General features: G+C 52.9%; 1 protein-coding gene across 1 annotated transcript; it reads left to right on the top strand.

The window, feature by feature from the left end:
• The first annotated feature begins 223 nt into the window (after positions 1-223).
• Positions 224-12,938, top strand: SNRNP40 (small nuclear ribonucleoprotein U5 subunit 40). The gene is made up of 10 exons (XM_027443759.3): positions 224-445; positions 1,141-1,270; positions 2,309-2,402; positions 4,050-4,215; positions 4,719-4,841; positions 5,870-5,990; positions 6,739-6,821; positions 7,251-7,312; positions 10,596-10,699; positions 12,482-12,938. The coding sequence occupies exons 1-10, from the start codon at positions 245-247 to the stop codon at positions 12,529-12,531; spliced, it is 1,134 nt and encodes a 377-aa protein (XP_027299560.1). The 5' UTR covers positions 224-244; the 3' UTR covers positions 12,532-12,938.
• Positions 12,939-15,565: the final 2,627 nt, after the last annotated feature.

The following is a 15,565-nucleotide window of genomic DNA, read 5'->3' as shown; positions in this document are numbered from 1 at the left end:
AGCTCCATACTAGCAGGCGCCGAGCGCTGCCCAACGGGATCCACCCGTCTTCCGCAGCTCCACCAATCCGCGAAAACGAAACAGCGCCGGGCAGCCCGGCGCCTCTTTGGCGTCACCGCCGCGCGCCGGAGGAGACGTCAGGAGGCGGAGGGCGGGCCTTCCCGCGGCTCTCCGCCAATGGGCGCCGCGGGAGGCGGCGGGGCTGGCCAATGGGGGCCCGGGCGGGCGCGCGCGGCGGGCGGCGATGCTGGAGCAGCAGAAGCGGAAGGGCCCCGCGCCAGGCCCCGCTCCGGGCCCCCCTCCCGGCCCCGGGCCCGGCCCCGGCCCCGACCTCCCGCTTGTCCCCAGCGCCCCCCCCGCCAAGCGGCCCCGCCATGAGGCGCCCGCCGCCGGGGGGGGCGCTGGGGGCGGCGGGCAGGCGGCACCCGGGGCGCTGCTGCAGGCGGTACGGGCTGGGGGGGGCGGGGAGGGGCTGAGGGGGGCCTGAGGGGGGAGCTGGGGGGGGGAGGAAGGGAGATCGGGGGCTGGGGGGGATCGGAGGGGTTGGGGGGATTGGGAGGGGGCTGGGGGAAGGGGGCTCAAGGGGATGGGAGGGGTCGGGGGGCTGGAGGGGTTCAGGGGGAGATGGGGGGGGTTGGGGGCTTCTGGGGGCTGGGGGAGGCTCGGGGCTGGGACGGATCAGGGGGGACAGGGGAAGGGGAAGAGGGGGTGGGGGGGCTGGAGGAAAGGGGGCTGGGGGGGATAGGGGGCTGGGGGGATCGGGGGAGCTGGGGGAAGGGGTCTCAAGGGGATGGGGGGGTTCAGGGGTAGCTGGGGGTGAGGGGGGTTGGGAGGGTTGGGGGGCTCAGGGGGCTGGGAGGGATCCGGGGAGCTGGAGGGATCTGGGGGTACAGGGGAAGGGGGGCTGGGGGGAATCGGGGTGGTGGTGGGGCTGGGGAAGGGGTTGGGGGAGCTGGGGGTGCTCAGGAGGTCGGGGGGGACCGGGGAAAGGAGGGCTGGGATGCTCAGCAGGGTCAGAGAAGGGGGGCTGGGGGGCTTAGAGGGGTCGGGGGAGCTCAGGGGGCATTGGGGGGTTGGGGGGGGCTGCACCTCTTGTTCCTCTGAGCTGTCCCCTCAGGCATTGCCGTTGTCCCCCTGCAGGGCCCGCCGCGCTGCTCCTCGCTGCAGGCGCCCATCATGCTGCTGTCGGGGCACGAGGGGGAGGTGTACTGCTGCAAGTTCCACCCCGGCGGCAACACCCTGGCCTCCGCCGGCTTCGACAGGCTCATCCGTGAGTACGGCAGGGCCGGGGTGCGGTGCTCAGCCCGGGGCTCCCAGGGACAAGAGGGACGTGGAGCTGCTGGAGCCAGGCCAGAGGAGAGCTGTGGAGCTGATGGAGGAGTGGGGCTCCTGTTGGGGGGGGGGCTGGGAGCTGGGCCTGGTTAGCCTGGGAAAGAGGAGGCGGAGGGGAGAGCTCAGCGGTGTGTGTAAATGTCTGAGGGGAGGTGTTGAGGAGATGGAGCCGGTCTCTTTTCAGTTGTGCCTAATGACAGGACAAGAGGCACAAACTGAAGCCCAGGAGGTTCCGGCTCAATGTGAGGGGACGTTTCTTTACTGGGAGGTGGCAGAGCACTGGGACAGGCTGCCCAGAGGGGTTGTGCAGTCTCCTTCTCTGGAGATACCCAGAGCCCACCTGGATGCCGTCCTGTGCAAGGTGCTCGGGGTGATCCTGCTCAGCAGAGGGGCTGGACTGCCTGATCTCCAGAGCTCCCTGCCAACCTCGGCCGTGCTGGGATTGTGATACCTGGCCAGGCCCCGGGGGCTTTCAGCTTGGGGGGGGCTGGCCTCTCCAGCCTTGCGGGTGGCTTCCTTTCAGGCAGCAGCTGGGGTCCTGAGTGTGATGGGTGCAGGGGCAGTGCTGCGGACCCTGCTGAACTCATCGCATCACCCACCTGCCCAGCTCACCGCAGCTCCCAAGGCCCTCGCAGAGGTCGCCGTGGGTCTGTGCTGGACAGCAGCACCCTGCAGGTGCAGTTATTGATGCTTTGGCTTGCTGAGGTGAAGATCTGCTGACTTATCAGTAAAGTCAAGTTGATCTAAAGCTGTAAGTCAGCTCTAAGTGGAGTCTCTTCTGGGGCTCACGTGGTGCTTTACTGCTGTGCATCACCCTGGCTTTGAGGTGGTGGCAGCTGTGGTCATGTGGGAGCTCTGGAGAATCCCTCTGTGCATGTCTACACGCATCGTGCACTTTCACAGAATGGTTTGGGTTGGAAAAGGCCTTAAAAAACATCCAGTTCCAACCCCCTGAGCCCTCTCCCTTTTCTCGTAGTGCTGTGGAACGTCTACGGGGACTGCGATAACTACGCCACCCTGAAGGGGCACAGCGGGGCGGTCATGGAGCTGCACTACAACACGGACGGCAGGTGGGTGGCTCACCGGCACGTTCCTGCCTCAGCCCCCGCTGTTTCTGAGGGAAGGTTTTTCTCTGCTGGCCACAGCCCTTCACAGCCCCTCTGCTCAGCCACTGCCCTCACAGCAAACGCTCGTGCTGTGGCTTTGCTGGGTTAGGAGTGGCGTCTGCTCGAGGCTGAGCAGAGGCCCTGGAACCACCTTCGGCACACGAGTGCCATTGATCTCAGTCCATAGAAACTTGAATATTTGTGTTGGCTGTGTGGGAAACAGCGGTGCTTTGGGGAGGGAAGGAGAACACCTGAGTAATTCAGAATCATCGATTATCCCGAGCTGGAAGGGACCCAGAAGGATCATCAAGTCCAACTCCTGGCACCACATAGGTCTGCCCAGAAGTTCAGACCATGTGACTAAGTGCACAGTCCAAACGCTTCTTAAATTCAGACAGGCTCAGTGCAGTGACTACGTCCCTGGGGAGCTTGTTCCAGTGTGCAACCACCTTCTTGGTGAAGAACCTCTTCCTGATGCCCAGCCTAAACCTCCCCTGCCTCAGCTTAACGCAGTTTTGTCCTTTGGAAGGCTCTTCCGCTACTACGTCTGAAGAAAGAGATGGCCAATCTTTCCTTTTACTTTGAGAACTTCTCCTTTTACTTCCTTAGAACTTTTCAGTAGTCTTGGGACCAGTTTCGTTTAATGTTTCTATCACCAATCTTGGTGAGGGGATCAGGTGCACCCTCAGTGAGTTTGCAGGCAGCAGTTGGGTGGCAGTGTTGGTCTGTTTTGGGTTGGGAAGGTTCTGCAGAGGGAGCTGGACGGGCTGGGCTGATGGGCAGAGTCTGATCTCATGTCCAACAAGGCCAAATGCCAGGTGCTGCGCTTGTGTCACCAGAACCCCACGCAGCAGTATAAGCTTAGAGATGAGTGGCTGGAAAGTTTTCCGTCCAAAAAGGGCCTGGGGGTGCCAGCATCATGCCCAGGTGGCCAAGAAGGCCAACGCCGCCCTGACCCGCATCAGAAATAGTCCCGGGGCCAGCAGGACCAGGGAAGTGGTTGTCCCTCTGTCCTTGGTGCTGGTAGGAGCACACCTCAAGCACCGTGTTCAGTTTTGGTCCCTCACTGCAGAGATGAGCAGTGAAGCTGGTGAAGGGACTAGAAAAGACATGTAAGGAGCAGCTGGGAGAAATGGGGGGGTTTAGGCTGGAGAGAAGGAAGTGGAGCGGAGACTTCATCACTCTACAGCTATCGAGGAGGTTGCTGTAAGGAGGGTGTTGGTCTCTTTTCTCAGGTGGAAAGTATTGGGACATTATGAAACAGTCTAAAGTTGCTCCAGGAGAGTTTTAGCTTGGATATCAGAACGAATTTCTACACAGAAAGAGTGGTTAGGCACTGGAACAGGCTGCCCAGGGAGGTGGCAGAGTCCCCATCCTTGGAGGTATTTGAGACATGTGGCTGTGCACTAAGGGACGTGGTTTGGTGATGGACTTTGTCAGGTGATGGTTGGACTTGCTGATCTGAAGTCTTTTCCAACCTAAGTGTTTCTATAATTCAACGACACATTCCCGCTTGGTATCTCAAGCTTTGATGTCGGGACTAGAGAGTGAGAAAGCTGGGATGGGAGAAATGCTTCTGAAACTGAAGCTCACGGGGATTCTTCTCCACAGCATGCTCTTCTCAGCATCCACAGACAAGACGGTGGCTGTGTGGGACAGCGAGACTGGAGAGAGAGTGAAGAGGCTGAAGGGCCATACCTCGTTCGTTAACTCCTGCTACCCAGCAAGGCGAGGACCCCAGCTTGTCTGTACGGGCAGTGACGATGGGACAGTGAAGGTCAGTGTGTTGTACGGGGAGATAGTCTAGAGTGAAAATTAGGTGGGATCTCTGAAAGAGTTGTTCATCTTCTTCCCATTTAAGTTGGCTAAATTCACACTTTGGTTGCTCTTACAGTTTTGTGATCGAAAGACTTTGATTTAAAAATGAAATTTGCTTGTTCCTTCTGTAATTTTTTTGGATGGGAATTAACAAGATTGATCTACTCAGTGGTACTTTTTCTACTAAATTGTGTTAACAAAACATGAGAAAGGCAAGCAGTTACTGAAATCTTTTATTCAGCCGCCTTCTTTCCTCCTATTCTTGCTTCAAATCAGGAAAGTCACATGCTTTAATCACACCAGCCTTCTACTGTGTTTTTTTTTTATAGAAATCTTTTGAGATCTAAAAGTGAATTTTAGCAGAGTGGTTTGAGTCTCTGCGAAATACATATATGTGCAACTTTCTGTAATTTTATTGTTAAATATCTGTACATAATTTTTATAACCACCGTGTCTCTTTAGCTGTGGGATATCAGGAAAAAAGCAGCCGTCCAGACATTTCAGAACACGTACCAGGTCTTGGCTGTAACCTTCAATGACACCAGCGATCAGATCATATCAGGGGGCATTGACAACGACATTAAGGTATGATGTTTGCGTCCTCCTGTGCCTTTCCAGCCGTGCTCACCTTTTCCATCCCATCAGAAATCACTTGCAGCAGCGTGCAAAATGTCGTGGTGGTCAAGGACAAATGTGGAAGGCCGTTGGTTGATTTTACAGACACAAGAACTGTGCCAGCCTCCTGTGTCCAACCTCTCTCTTGGTCTAAGGCCAAGAAACTCTAAGGGAGTTGTTCCAGGGCTGTTTGCCACGTGACTGGCTGGGCATTCCTGGCCACGCATCTTAGCGCTGCTGTCACACTGGAGCTGACGTGGTATGTGAGCTCTTCTGGCAGTCGGTGCCTCTCCCAGAAGCTCTAGAGCCATATATGAGGTAGGCTAAAGAAAATCTGGTGACACATCCAACTCCCTGCCCTCTGCTCCAGTATGCTGTTGTAATTTAATTTGTCACCTGCTACTGTGGAAAGTTCTTATTTAAGAGCACGCTCAGTGTTTCATTCATTTGGTAGCTGAGATTCTCCTGATAGCTGCACAGCTCAGTCAGTCTTGCTGTCTTCTTAGCCTCAGGCTCCAGTCTTACCTAGGCATGGGGAGCATGTTCTTGTCAGAGGGCCATCGCTAAGTGTAGCACTGAAAGGACATCTGTTCTGACTGCCCCATGAACGGCAGTAACTCTTGGGGAAGGAACAGCATGAAATTTTGGGGGTTTGACAACTGCTGTGCTGTGCCATGGTCAGTGAAATTTGGGAGCTGGGAGAGCTGTAGCCAGATTGAAAGGGATTCCTGCGTGCATGGGGCAGCTGTAATTTAGCTCCTTGCTGCTAACGCAGTTGGACATGTTAAGTAAAAAGCCTTCTAAAGGGCAAATCCTTTTTTTCCTACAACACATAAAATATAGCCGTATATTTTAGCCAGTGAGACCCCACCCAACTGAAATTGAGAGGTGATTTCATCAGATGACTGATCAGTACTTGTATGAAATGGTTGGGAAAGGTATTTCTGATGGTCTTGGCTATCCTTTTGAGCTGACATTTTGTGTCTGCTGTCTGAAAGGTGTGGGACCTTCGCCAGAACAAGCTCACGTACACGATGAGAGGACACGCAGACTCGGTGACAGGCCTCAGTCTGAGTTCAGAAGGCTCTTACCTGCTCTCTAACGCAATGGACAACACAGGTACATCCTACTGAATGTGACAGCGCAGCTGTGCAGACAGCTGTCAGCCCCTGCCCTCTCCTGCTAGCCTTTGGATAGCCGCGTGTATGGCATTTTGGAAGGAACAGCTTGAATTGTTCAGTGTAGAAGAATAAAAGAGTCAGACGTGGGGATGGCTCAGGGGAGATGAGCTCCGCAGATGAAGTTTGAATTCCTGTTGTTGCAGTGATGACAGTTACATTCTTTGCAGAGAGGGAGCAGCTGTATCAGAGGTTTGTCATGTCTTCCAACGGGCAAGAAGGATTTGAGCCTTGGCACAAATTACTTGCACAGGCAGTTGAATGTAATTTTGGTCTTGCTTTTGTCAGGTTGGTTCGGCTGCTTCCTCGCAGCAGGGAATGGCGGTGCTGTTTCCAAACTGTCTCCTGTGTATGGCTGCTCAGTGAAGCAGATCTCTTAGAACTGTGATCACAAAGCATATTATCATAAAGCAAATGCTTGTGTAAGGAGAGGATGGCTCATTTGTGTAATAGTTGTTGGGGATTTTTCCCTTCTCATTGGCAATGGTCTTGATATCATTATAAACCTCTGCATTTTACCTCTCGTATCAAAGCTTCCTGCAAGAGGAAAGCTGCTACCTTCCTTTTGCTTCTGGGGAAACCTATTTATGAAGAGAGCAAGGAATGTGACCGGGTCTCTGATCATTAGCAGCTGACCTTGCCCCCATCCCTCTGCCATCCAGCTAATTACTGTGAGCTCTCTGTTGCAGTTCGCATCTGGGATGTGCGACCATTTGCCCCTAAAGAGAGATGTGTGAAGATTTTCCAGGGGAACGTGCATAATTTTGAAAAGGTGAGTGTACTACAGATTGAGAGAGTATTGTTTATAAAATGCTGCCCCTGCCTATTAAGTTTTCTGTAAATTGTTTTTAAATTCAAGTTTAAACCAGAAAGACTTTAATAGGGATTCAAAGAAAGATTAATGCACAAAGTTGGATTCTAATTAAAGCTGCAGTAACACAATTTCTTAGCTCAGTTCAGCTATAATTAGCTGTAAATTAAGTATTTTCTACATTTTACTATCTACATTGTGTAAAATAACAAGACACTGGATGTTTCCAGCAATAAAATAAAATCTGTAATTACCTTCTTATCTTCCAAAGGGAGATCATTATAGAGGTGCTCGTGATATTTAAAGTCTCTTGGTGATTTTATTTCAAGCAGAAGGGAAAAGCTAAACCTTCCTTTGGAAATGGATCTGTGCACATTTTTTTTATTTTAGAATCTTCTGAGGTGCTCGTGGTCCCCAGATGGAAGTAAAATAGCAGGGGGATCTGCTGACAGGTGAGTTATCGCTGTGTTTCTCTCTTACCATCAGTCCCAAACTGTTCTGCAATCACACCTGAAATGAGCTGGATCATCTCTAAAATTACTGTGAAGAGCCAGAACTGCGCCGAGAGGTGCGAAGACCCAAACAACTCCCTGCAGTCTTCTGCGAGCATTATCTGCAGTGATTGTAGTACTGATGTGTTTATACTGCCTTTGCGTCAGTGGAGGAGCGCTATATGGTTGTAAAATCCTTCTTATTATTGTCAGAAGCCTTCTAGAGAGCTCCAGTACTGCTTTTGTTCAGTCTCTGCGTCCAGCAGATGGACAAGCAGCTGACAGGAGCAGAGCTGGCAGGAGACGGGGTCTCTTGCAGTCGTACCACCCGACCCGTGTGAGACTCTTGTAGAAGCAGGAGTGTAGAGACGTGGTGCGTGGTGCTGGGGTTGTGCTGACCGCAAATACCAGTCTGAGTGCTGCGTGGCAGCTAGCAGGGAGCACCAGTGGTGTTCCGAGGATCATTTGTAATCCTTACTTTAATTAACAAGCGTGAGGAAATAGATCTGACTAAATTAGCATGTATTGGACTTTTAAATCAGAGATTCTGTAAACAGGTTACCAAGGATTAAACTGGGTAGAGGGAGGAAGCCAACAGGGGCTGTGCCAGACACTGAAGGTCGCAGTGAAGGATACAACCCCCACTGGAGCAAATCCAGATGCACTCTCGGTGACATCGAGACAGGAATTCCTGCAGGCCAGAGTCCAAGGCATGGAGCAGCAGTAATCAGCAAATTAATGAGTTTCTGATGGAGGATAGGAAGAACTTGAGTTCTTACTGTCCAGATATAGTGGGGCCGGATGTCACAGCGGGTGGCTGAGACGTGACCCTTCTGTCCAGTCCTGCTGGGCTGCTGCAGCAGTGCACGTGGTGATGAATACCTGCTTGTTAATGCGCCGATGCTGTGGCAGGTCCCAGGGCGGGCAACCTGACACGCTGAAGTGCGGCATGAAATATTGGGCCATTAGGTTAGTCCTGCAGATGCTGCTGTAGCTCTGTGGTCTGACAGCAACTTTGTTGTGAAATTTCATTGTGAAGAGCACACAGTCAGGTCCCAGGGCAGGTTAGATGAGGCCACTCCAAATCTTTCTGCTATCTCTGAGTTTTTAGTTTTTCTTGGAGGAGCATCTGCTGGAAAGGCAAAGCAAGATTAAACATTTCATGTGTCTGGGTAAAAAGTAATTCCCCAAAGTTACTCTGTTTCTCTGCAGAGTGCGTGTGTTTGTGTTGGAGGGACAATTATCTGTTTTTATTTTTTTTTCCTCTGAGCTGTTCAGAAGGTTTATTGTAAAATCAGCTACTTAAAGTGCTTTCCTGCTCTGCCGTGCCATAGAAAATACTTTAGAGCAGAATGCTTTGAGAAGGCATCAGGTACAGCTCTTACCTGCTAGATGAAATAGTTGTGCTTGCAGAAATGCTGCTTTAAATGATGTTCACGACATAAGTGGGATGGTTTCATTTTTCCTTTTCACATGTTTCAAGAAAATCCAAAGAATAGCACCGGCCTGAAAATGAAAGCCTCTAACAAAGCAGCTCTGCTCTGTGTTGCTGTCGGTGTCCTCTCTGCCTTACCAGCCAGTGCTGTGAGGGATTCAGTGCTTTTTTTGGGCAGCGATGAAGCAGACTTTTGTTCCAACCAGAAGAGAGGCCTAATTGTAAAAACAAATCTTGTCCTTCATAAGATCTGCAACGCCCTGTCAAAGCGAAGGAGCGGGAGAGGTGAAGTGGAGGCACTCCCTGCTGGTGGCACCGGTCCCAGCTTGGCACTCAGAGCTTGGGTTACGTGCGGGGCCGGCAGAGGGCCGCTGATCCCAAGCACGTTTGAATTCAGGCGGCAGAGACGTGGTGATGCACAGTGGCGTTTGCAGCAACCTGCCCTTGGAGGAAATGTAACGTTATAGATTGCTTTTACACATTTTACTCTCGCCTGGTTGTCCCTCGTGCCCTCACCCTCTGCAGCGTCCCCTGTAAGCGAGGACAGCGATGCCTCTGGAGCGTGAGGGCAGCAGAGCTGCTCACCGTGCTGAGCCGGCCAATTACTGCTCTGCCCCTCTCTTCATCTGCCCCCTGACAGGTTTTGTTTTAGATGCCAGTCACCTACCTAAAGAGCAAAGCGAGAAGGCAGTATGAGCGTAATCCAGCACTGGCAGCTTTCCCAAGCTGCTGATTTTTCTGAAGAGCTGTGAACCTTGTAACAAATGACATTTCGTGTGGTGAAGCTGTTAAGTTTGGAAAGGAGGCTGTGCGGGTGGAATACAGCGTCACCTCGCCTGGCTGTAGTGCATTTCTCAGAGCTCTTCCCATTTTGATTTATAAAAAAAGCCTCTCACTCCTACGGAAGCTCTCCGGAATGGGTCAGAGCATCGCTTTGTTCCCCGGTGGAACAAGTGCTGGCTGCCAGGTGGCCGCCGCACCATGCAGGCAGTGACGGACACCCACGGGGGACAGGCTGTGTTCTGTGGCTAGCAGAAAGGTGCTGTTTTCCCCCCTCAGAGACCATTGATAAGAACAGTCTGAGAGCTGCGTGGTGCCTGGTGCCAGCAGTTTATTTCTGACCCGCTGCGTGAGGAGCGCCGGTGTCTCGGCGCTGTCCTTCAGCCAAGGTGAGGCACGCGGGCAGCACCCGGCTGCGGTGCGGCGCAGGGACCCGGAGGAGATCAATCAAAGGGCTCGATGCAATCTGATCAGCCCCCTAATAAATGCTGGGAAGTGAATTATGACTTTAATGGCCCAGCAGGAAGAAATCCATATATACAGGTTGTTGGCTGGGAAGGGTCGCATTGTAGTGGGGACTGGGGGGGAGCACCCAGGCTCCTCCTAAGCACTTGTCTGCCTGAACTGGGAGCAGCCCTGGGCTTGCAGGCAGGTATTTGCAAGAGTAAGAGGTGTCCTCCCCTCTCCTGATGCTTCTTTTTGTCCCTTAGCCCGCTGTATGGCTGCGGTGCCGAGGGTCTCTGTGGCCTCATCCATCTCCGTGCCGCAATGGATGAGATGGTGCCGCAGTGCTGTGACAGCAGAGGCTTTTAGCACAGAGCTGGCATGTTAGCTCCTACCTGCTCAGACCTTTGCTCTTCTGAATTCAGCAGTGCAGCGTTTTGCTCCTGACAGGCTCCTTGTTTATCCACGCTAACAGCTGTGGTTATTACAGCCTGGGTGGTGAACCGTTGCAGGAAGCAGCCGTTGGTGTGGGAGGCGGCTGCTCTCCCTTTACGAATGCCTGCTCTCATAATGACTCTCTTGTAGGTTCGTCTACGTGTGGGACACCACATCCAGGAGGATTTTGTACAAGCTGCCAGGCCACGCTGGGTCGGTGAACGAACTGGCTTTCCATCCAGAGGAGCCTATCAGTAAGTCGTTCCCAAATCAAGTCACCTGGGGAAATAGTTCCAGGGCTGGCTGAACTGGTCCTCCAGAAAACAGCTCAAAAACTGGCCAGGAGCCCTGAGTGTCAGAGACAGACCTGGGGGAAGGTGTTATCCGTAGCTCAGGGCTACAAAGGGAATCCGTTGCAGGCATCCGTTGGAGCTGGGCCCTGGGGACCTGGGCTGGGTGAGGAGGCTCTACCCGTGTGTCCTGCCCAGATGGAGACCTGGGTGAGCAGCAGTGCAGCTCTGGCCTGTGGTGGTATGGCCTGTTCATGAGCTGAGGGTGACCATCAGCTACTGCTACAGTCCAGGACTTCGCAGAGGCCATGGAAAAATACTTTTGGTACTAGGGTTTGTTGTAACCATAAATCTACTGATCACATCATGACAGTTATAGAAACCTGGAAGTATGTGTTCAGCCCAGGGTCTCTAACTTTCACAGAAGGTGTAAGAAGCAAACAAGGCTCTTTGTGCAGCCCTTTTTATCGCCACTCCATAAACATCCTGCTCCAGGGTGCAGGGGTGGCACTACGTACCACTGGTGGATGAGGAGATGCTCTCAGTGGCATTTTTGGAGCTCTTTCAATCACGGAGCATTAGCTGAGACCAGCCTTGGTACCGGTTCCTCAGCGCAGTTTGTGGCCTGGGCAGGACCGTGGGGCACTGTTTGTTTCTATAGAAACACTTGCACCATCCGCCAGGTCACCACACTGCTTCGGCCAAAAATTGACACAAGTCAGCCCTGAAGCGAAGCCAAGAGCTCAGTGGTGCCGAGGATGACAGTCTCTGCAGCAGCCTGGGGGTGGGGATTCAGGGCAGTGAATTATGGGCTTGTTCCTTGGTTATTCATTGCTCTGTCTTCAGATCAGAGACAGTGCTGGAAGAGCAGAGCAATCTCTGCTCTTCAGTTTGGAGCGGATTGTTTGTAATTGTATTCCACTGAGCTCCTTTTTGTGAATCAATCACTCATCTTAAAGTAAAAATTAAAAACCCATCCACTCATTGCACGTGAGTTCAGCGGCTGATTCCTGTTAACATCTGGGGCCGTTAATCCTGTAAGTCGCTCCACCCACCCCACAACACTCAACTGCGTGGAAGGACGCCCAGAGAGCACGATTACAGACACCAGCCTGCGAGCTTCACGCAAAGCCCCCCAGGTCTTGCATGGACTTGAATGAAACAGTTGTCAGTGTCGAAAACAGCGCTTCTCTGATGGCGTTGTCATTACCTCGACGCTTGGGTGTTGAATCTGCTCAACAGCCTGTTCTGAATTAGGGCTGCTCAGTGTCTCGTTACAGCAGAGAGCCAACTGCAGTTTGCCGCTCTTCTGATAAATAATAACAACCCGACCGAGCTTTCCCAGCGAGCCTGTGCCCTCTAGTGGCGTGTGGTCCTGCTGGCCGCGCCTGAGTCGCAATCTGAACACTCCTCGCAGAGAAAATAACACTGCAGGATATTTGAGAGCATTAACAGTGTGTTTATGTGCCTCTCTTTACTGTTTTAATGCGTAGACATTACAGGCGGCGTGCCTTTATGTCTGTCTTGGGAGAGGGGAACGGCAGCCAGAACGTGCAGCGTGTGGTTAGGTGTCAGAGTAGTAATCCAATGAAGCATTTTTGGGGAGCAAATGAAATTTGGCTTTACAGATAGCTCACAGTGAGAGAAATGAGTAGTTAAATCCAAATGGTTTGCCATTAGTGCAGTTCTCAGGCTGTTCTGTTTAATTTTTGTATTCGTCTCTTCCCTTCCTCCTCTCTCTCGCAGTACTCTCTGCATCCAGTGACAAACGGCTGTATATGGGGGAGATCCAGTGAAGCTGAGAAATGGTGTGATTCGTGCCCTTGAAGTCTTTGGTTTACAGAAGTAGGATTGACTTGCTTCTCACCGGTGCCAGCCCCCTCTCACACTTGCGGTAATGGGAAAATGTTGAAGCAGCTTGATGAGCCAAGCAGCCCTCTCTGCAGGCTGCGATGTCTGCGTGGTCCTGCTGTACAGCTTGTTGGTTTTTTTTTGTTTTGTTTTCCCTTCTTTGGGAAGCAGGAAAATTTAGAATTGAAGAGATTTTGATTTTGGCTGTACAACAGACTACTAAACCTTACTCAGATCACCTGAAATTTGTACAATTTGTTGAAATTCCATCTGTGGCTTGTATATTCCCTGTCCAGTTTCTCTTGGTTGTTTTTATATGGTCAAAACTGAAATAGACAGCTTTTTACAAGAACTGTGTGGATGGTATTTATTGTTCTGTTTTACTTTTCTATTGTACAGTGCTAAATCAAGGCCCACACTCATATATAACCCAGGGAAGCCATATACTTTAACTTCAGAAGAGCAGCTTTATTTTTTATTCATGGCAATAAAAATGACCACACTGGAAATAATTATCAGGCTACTGCTGAATCCTATTTTCTTGTTTTGAGCAGAACCAGCCTTCTGCTATAAATAAACGTAAAAGGAGGGACTTCTATGGCACGCACAGTGTATTCAGGGCTCAGCAGTGGAGGAACCAGCCTGGTTGCCTTTCTCTTTGCCCTGGCTGAGCAGCAGGGACGGTAGCAGGCCCTCAGGCAGGTTTGATGAATGTTACGGATTTACCATGGTGGACATCAGGACTTGCAATGGGAGGAGACAATTTCCCTTCTAGAAATTTAAGTTCATTCCCCACTGGTTTGTCCCCATCCTTCAGCTGGGTGTCCCATGTAGTCTGCCCATTTCCAAAGGCTCAGCCTCCCTGGAAGGGACCTGCAGGGCCTGGACGATATCAGGCACACAATAACAGGCACAAACACCTCCAACCTTGATACCCGTGGCTGATTGCTGGGACAACGTGGGGTGAGCACACCTTGCATCAGCTCAAGAGGAGCTTTTGGGGCTGCCTCTGCCTCATCGTGCCCTGCGTGCCACTGAACACAGCCGCAGGGTCTCTGTGAGCACTCCCAGCAGAGAGAGGTTCCCCGTGCTGCAAGGGGTTTTCTGATGTTAATTAACTGGCCTTGAGTACACGCTGCCTTCCTGTTCTGCACGTGTCCATCTCAGCTTCCAGCTGTTAGACTTCTCATCCTTTTCCCCCTTCTTTTTTCCTCCTTGTGCTGCCGTGGCTCAGATGTTGCTCACATCTCACTGGCTTTCTGCCTTGTCCCAGGGGAGGGCTGCAGTTCGGGTGGGATGAGGAAGAGCGAGCACAGGATGCTTCCATGCCAGCTGTAGGACTGGCCTGTGCAGTCTCGGTGTGATCAGGAGGAGGCCTTTGCTGCACCCACCAGATATTTAGGAGGAGGAAAATTGGTGCGCTTTGCACAGCAAAAAGGGAAGAGCCACAAACACGTTCTGAGCATTTCTTGCCCCTACTCTCCCCACTGTGGGGAGAGGAGAAAGGCTGGAGGTTGGCATGCCTGGGGCCAGAATGGATGGAGCAACTTTTAAGGAGGTTTGGAAACGTGGCTGCAGCTCCCAGAAGGCAAGGTGAGCCTGTCCCCTGGTGTGGGGTGTTTGGGTGTGTGATGCTCCCCTAGCCCCACCACCTGGAGCGGTTCCTGTCCCGGTGTTGTGTCCTTCAGCTGGCTGCTGCCGGCTGCCCACAGCCCTCGGGAACACAGGAAACCATCTGTGGCAGTGTCCCCTTCAGGGGCCCTCTCTGCAGCTGGGTTGAAGGATTCAAGCATCGGGTCCGGACTCAGCAGAGCTCCAGGTTCACTTCCCATCACCTCCCAAGACCGAATTGGTCTGATCCTGGTGCGTTTTCAGCCTCCACCTCCCAACGCTCCCCTGACTCCCAGCAGGGACGACTCAGCCCGGCCAAACCTTCCTGGCCACAGGACCCGGGTCTGGACCCGGCTCTGCTGCACCCCAGGACCCTGCGGGTGTCCTCGCAAAGCTGCTGCTGTCCCGACCGTGGGCTGTCCCCGCGGGGGGACCCGGCAGAGGCCAGGGCTGGGGAGGGGACGGTGCAGCCAGGGGAGGACCTGTCGCCGGTGGTGGTGAGTGAATGCGTGTGAACACGAACAAATCACCCTCCAGCTGAAGAGCCAGGCGGAGAGAGCTGGAGGCAGGGGAAGATTTATTTTTAACTCTGCGGAGTATTAAATAACATGCCCTGAAACGCATGTAAATGAGAGCTGGGGATCGAGCTGGGAGCGCGGGGGCTCAGGCCAGCCCTTCCCGGAGCCACCCCGGCAGTGACACCGCAGTGACACCGCACCTCTGTCCCCTGGCTGGGGCTGCCCGGCCAGGACGTGCAGGCACTGGCAGTTAGTGCTTAACAGACCTTATTACAATCCTCAGAGGGTTTCTTGCTTTATTTGAACGTATGCCCAAGTGTCAGAGGGAAGAGAGACTCTTGGGGCTTAGCTGGTGGTGACAAGATAATAACTGCTTTTTTTCCTGGCTCGTGTTTGTTTTAAAAAAATAAAGGAAGAGTGCTGTGTTTTGTTTTTTTTTTCCTAATTAGCAACCCAGGAACCTGCAGTGAAGCCAAGGAGGGGGCATCTCTTTCCCCCTGCCCCAAGTCCCTGATTTTGCTGTGTTGCTGGGGCCTCCCAGTGACGCTGTGCTGGGAGGGGGAGCCCCGCCGCCTCCTCCCGCATCCCCGCCTCGTGCCCACCTCGTGCCTGGATGCGGCCGGCTGCTTCCACCCACCTCGGCCTCCAGGATGAGCAACGCTGCCAAGGCTCGCTGCTGGCTCCAGCTCTGCCTGAGGAGAGGAAAGGGAAGAGGAAAGCAGCTGATGGTGGACGGATCCACTCTGCAGCCGTGACCCAGATCAGGGAAATGATCTGGATTAACACTAATCCCCCTGCCCCAAGGGGGCAGCCAGGGCAGAGCAAGCTCTGCAGTGGGGCCGGTTTACTC

This window comes from Anas platyrhynchos, chromosome 24 (assembly GCF_047663525.1).
Source record: "Anas platyrhynchos isolate ZD024472 breed Pekin duck chromosome 24, IASCAAS_PekinDuck_T2T, whole genome shotgun sequence".
In the NCBI taxonomy this organism is placed as follows: Eukaryota; Metazoa; Chordata; class Aves; order Anseriformes; family Anatidae; genus Anas; species Anas platyrhynchos.
This window is presented reverse-complemented; position numbering and strand designations above follow the sequence as displayed.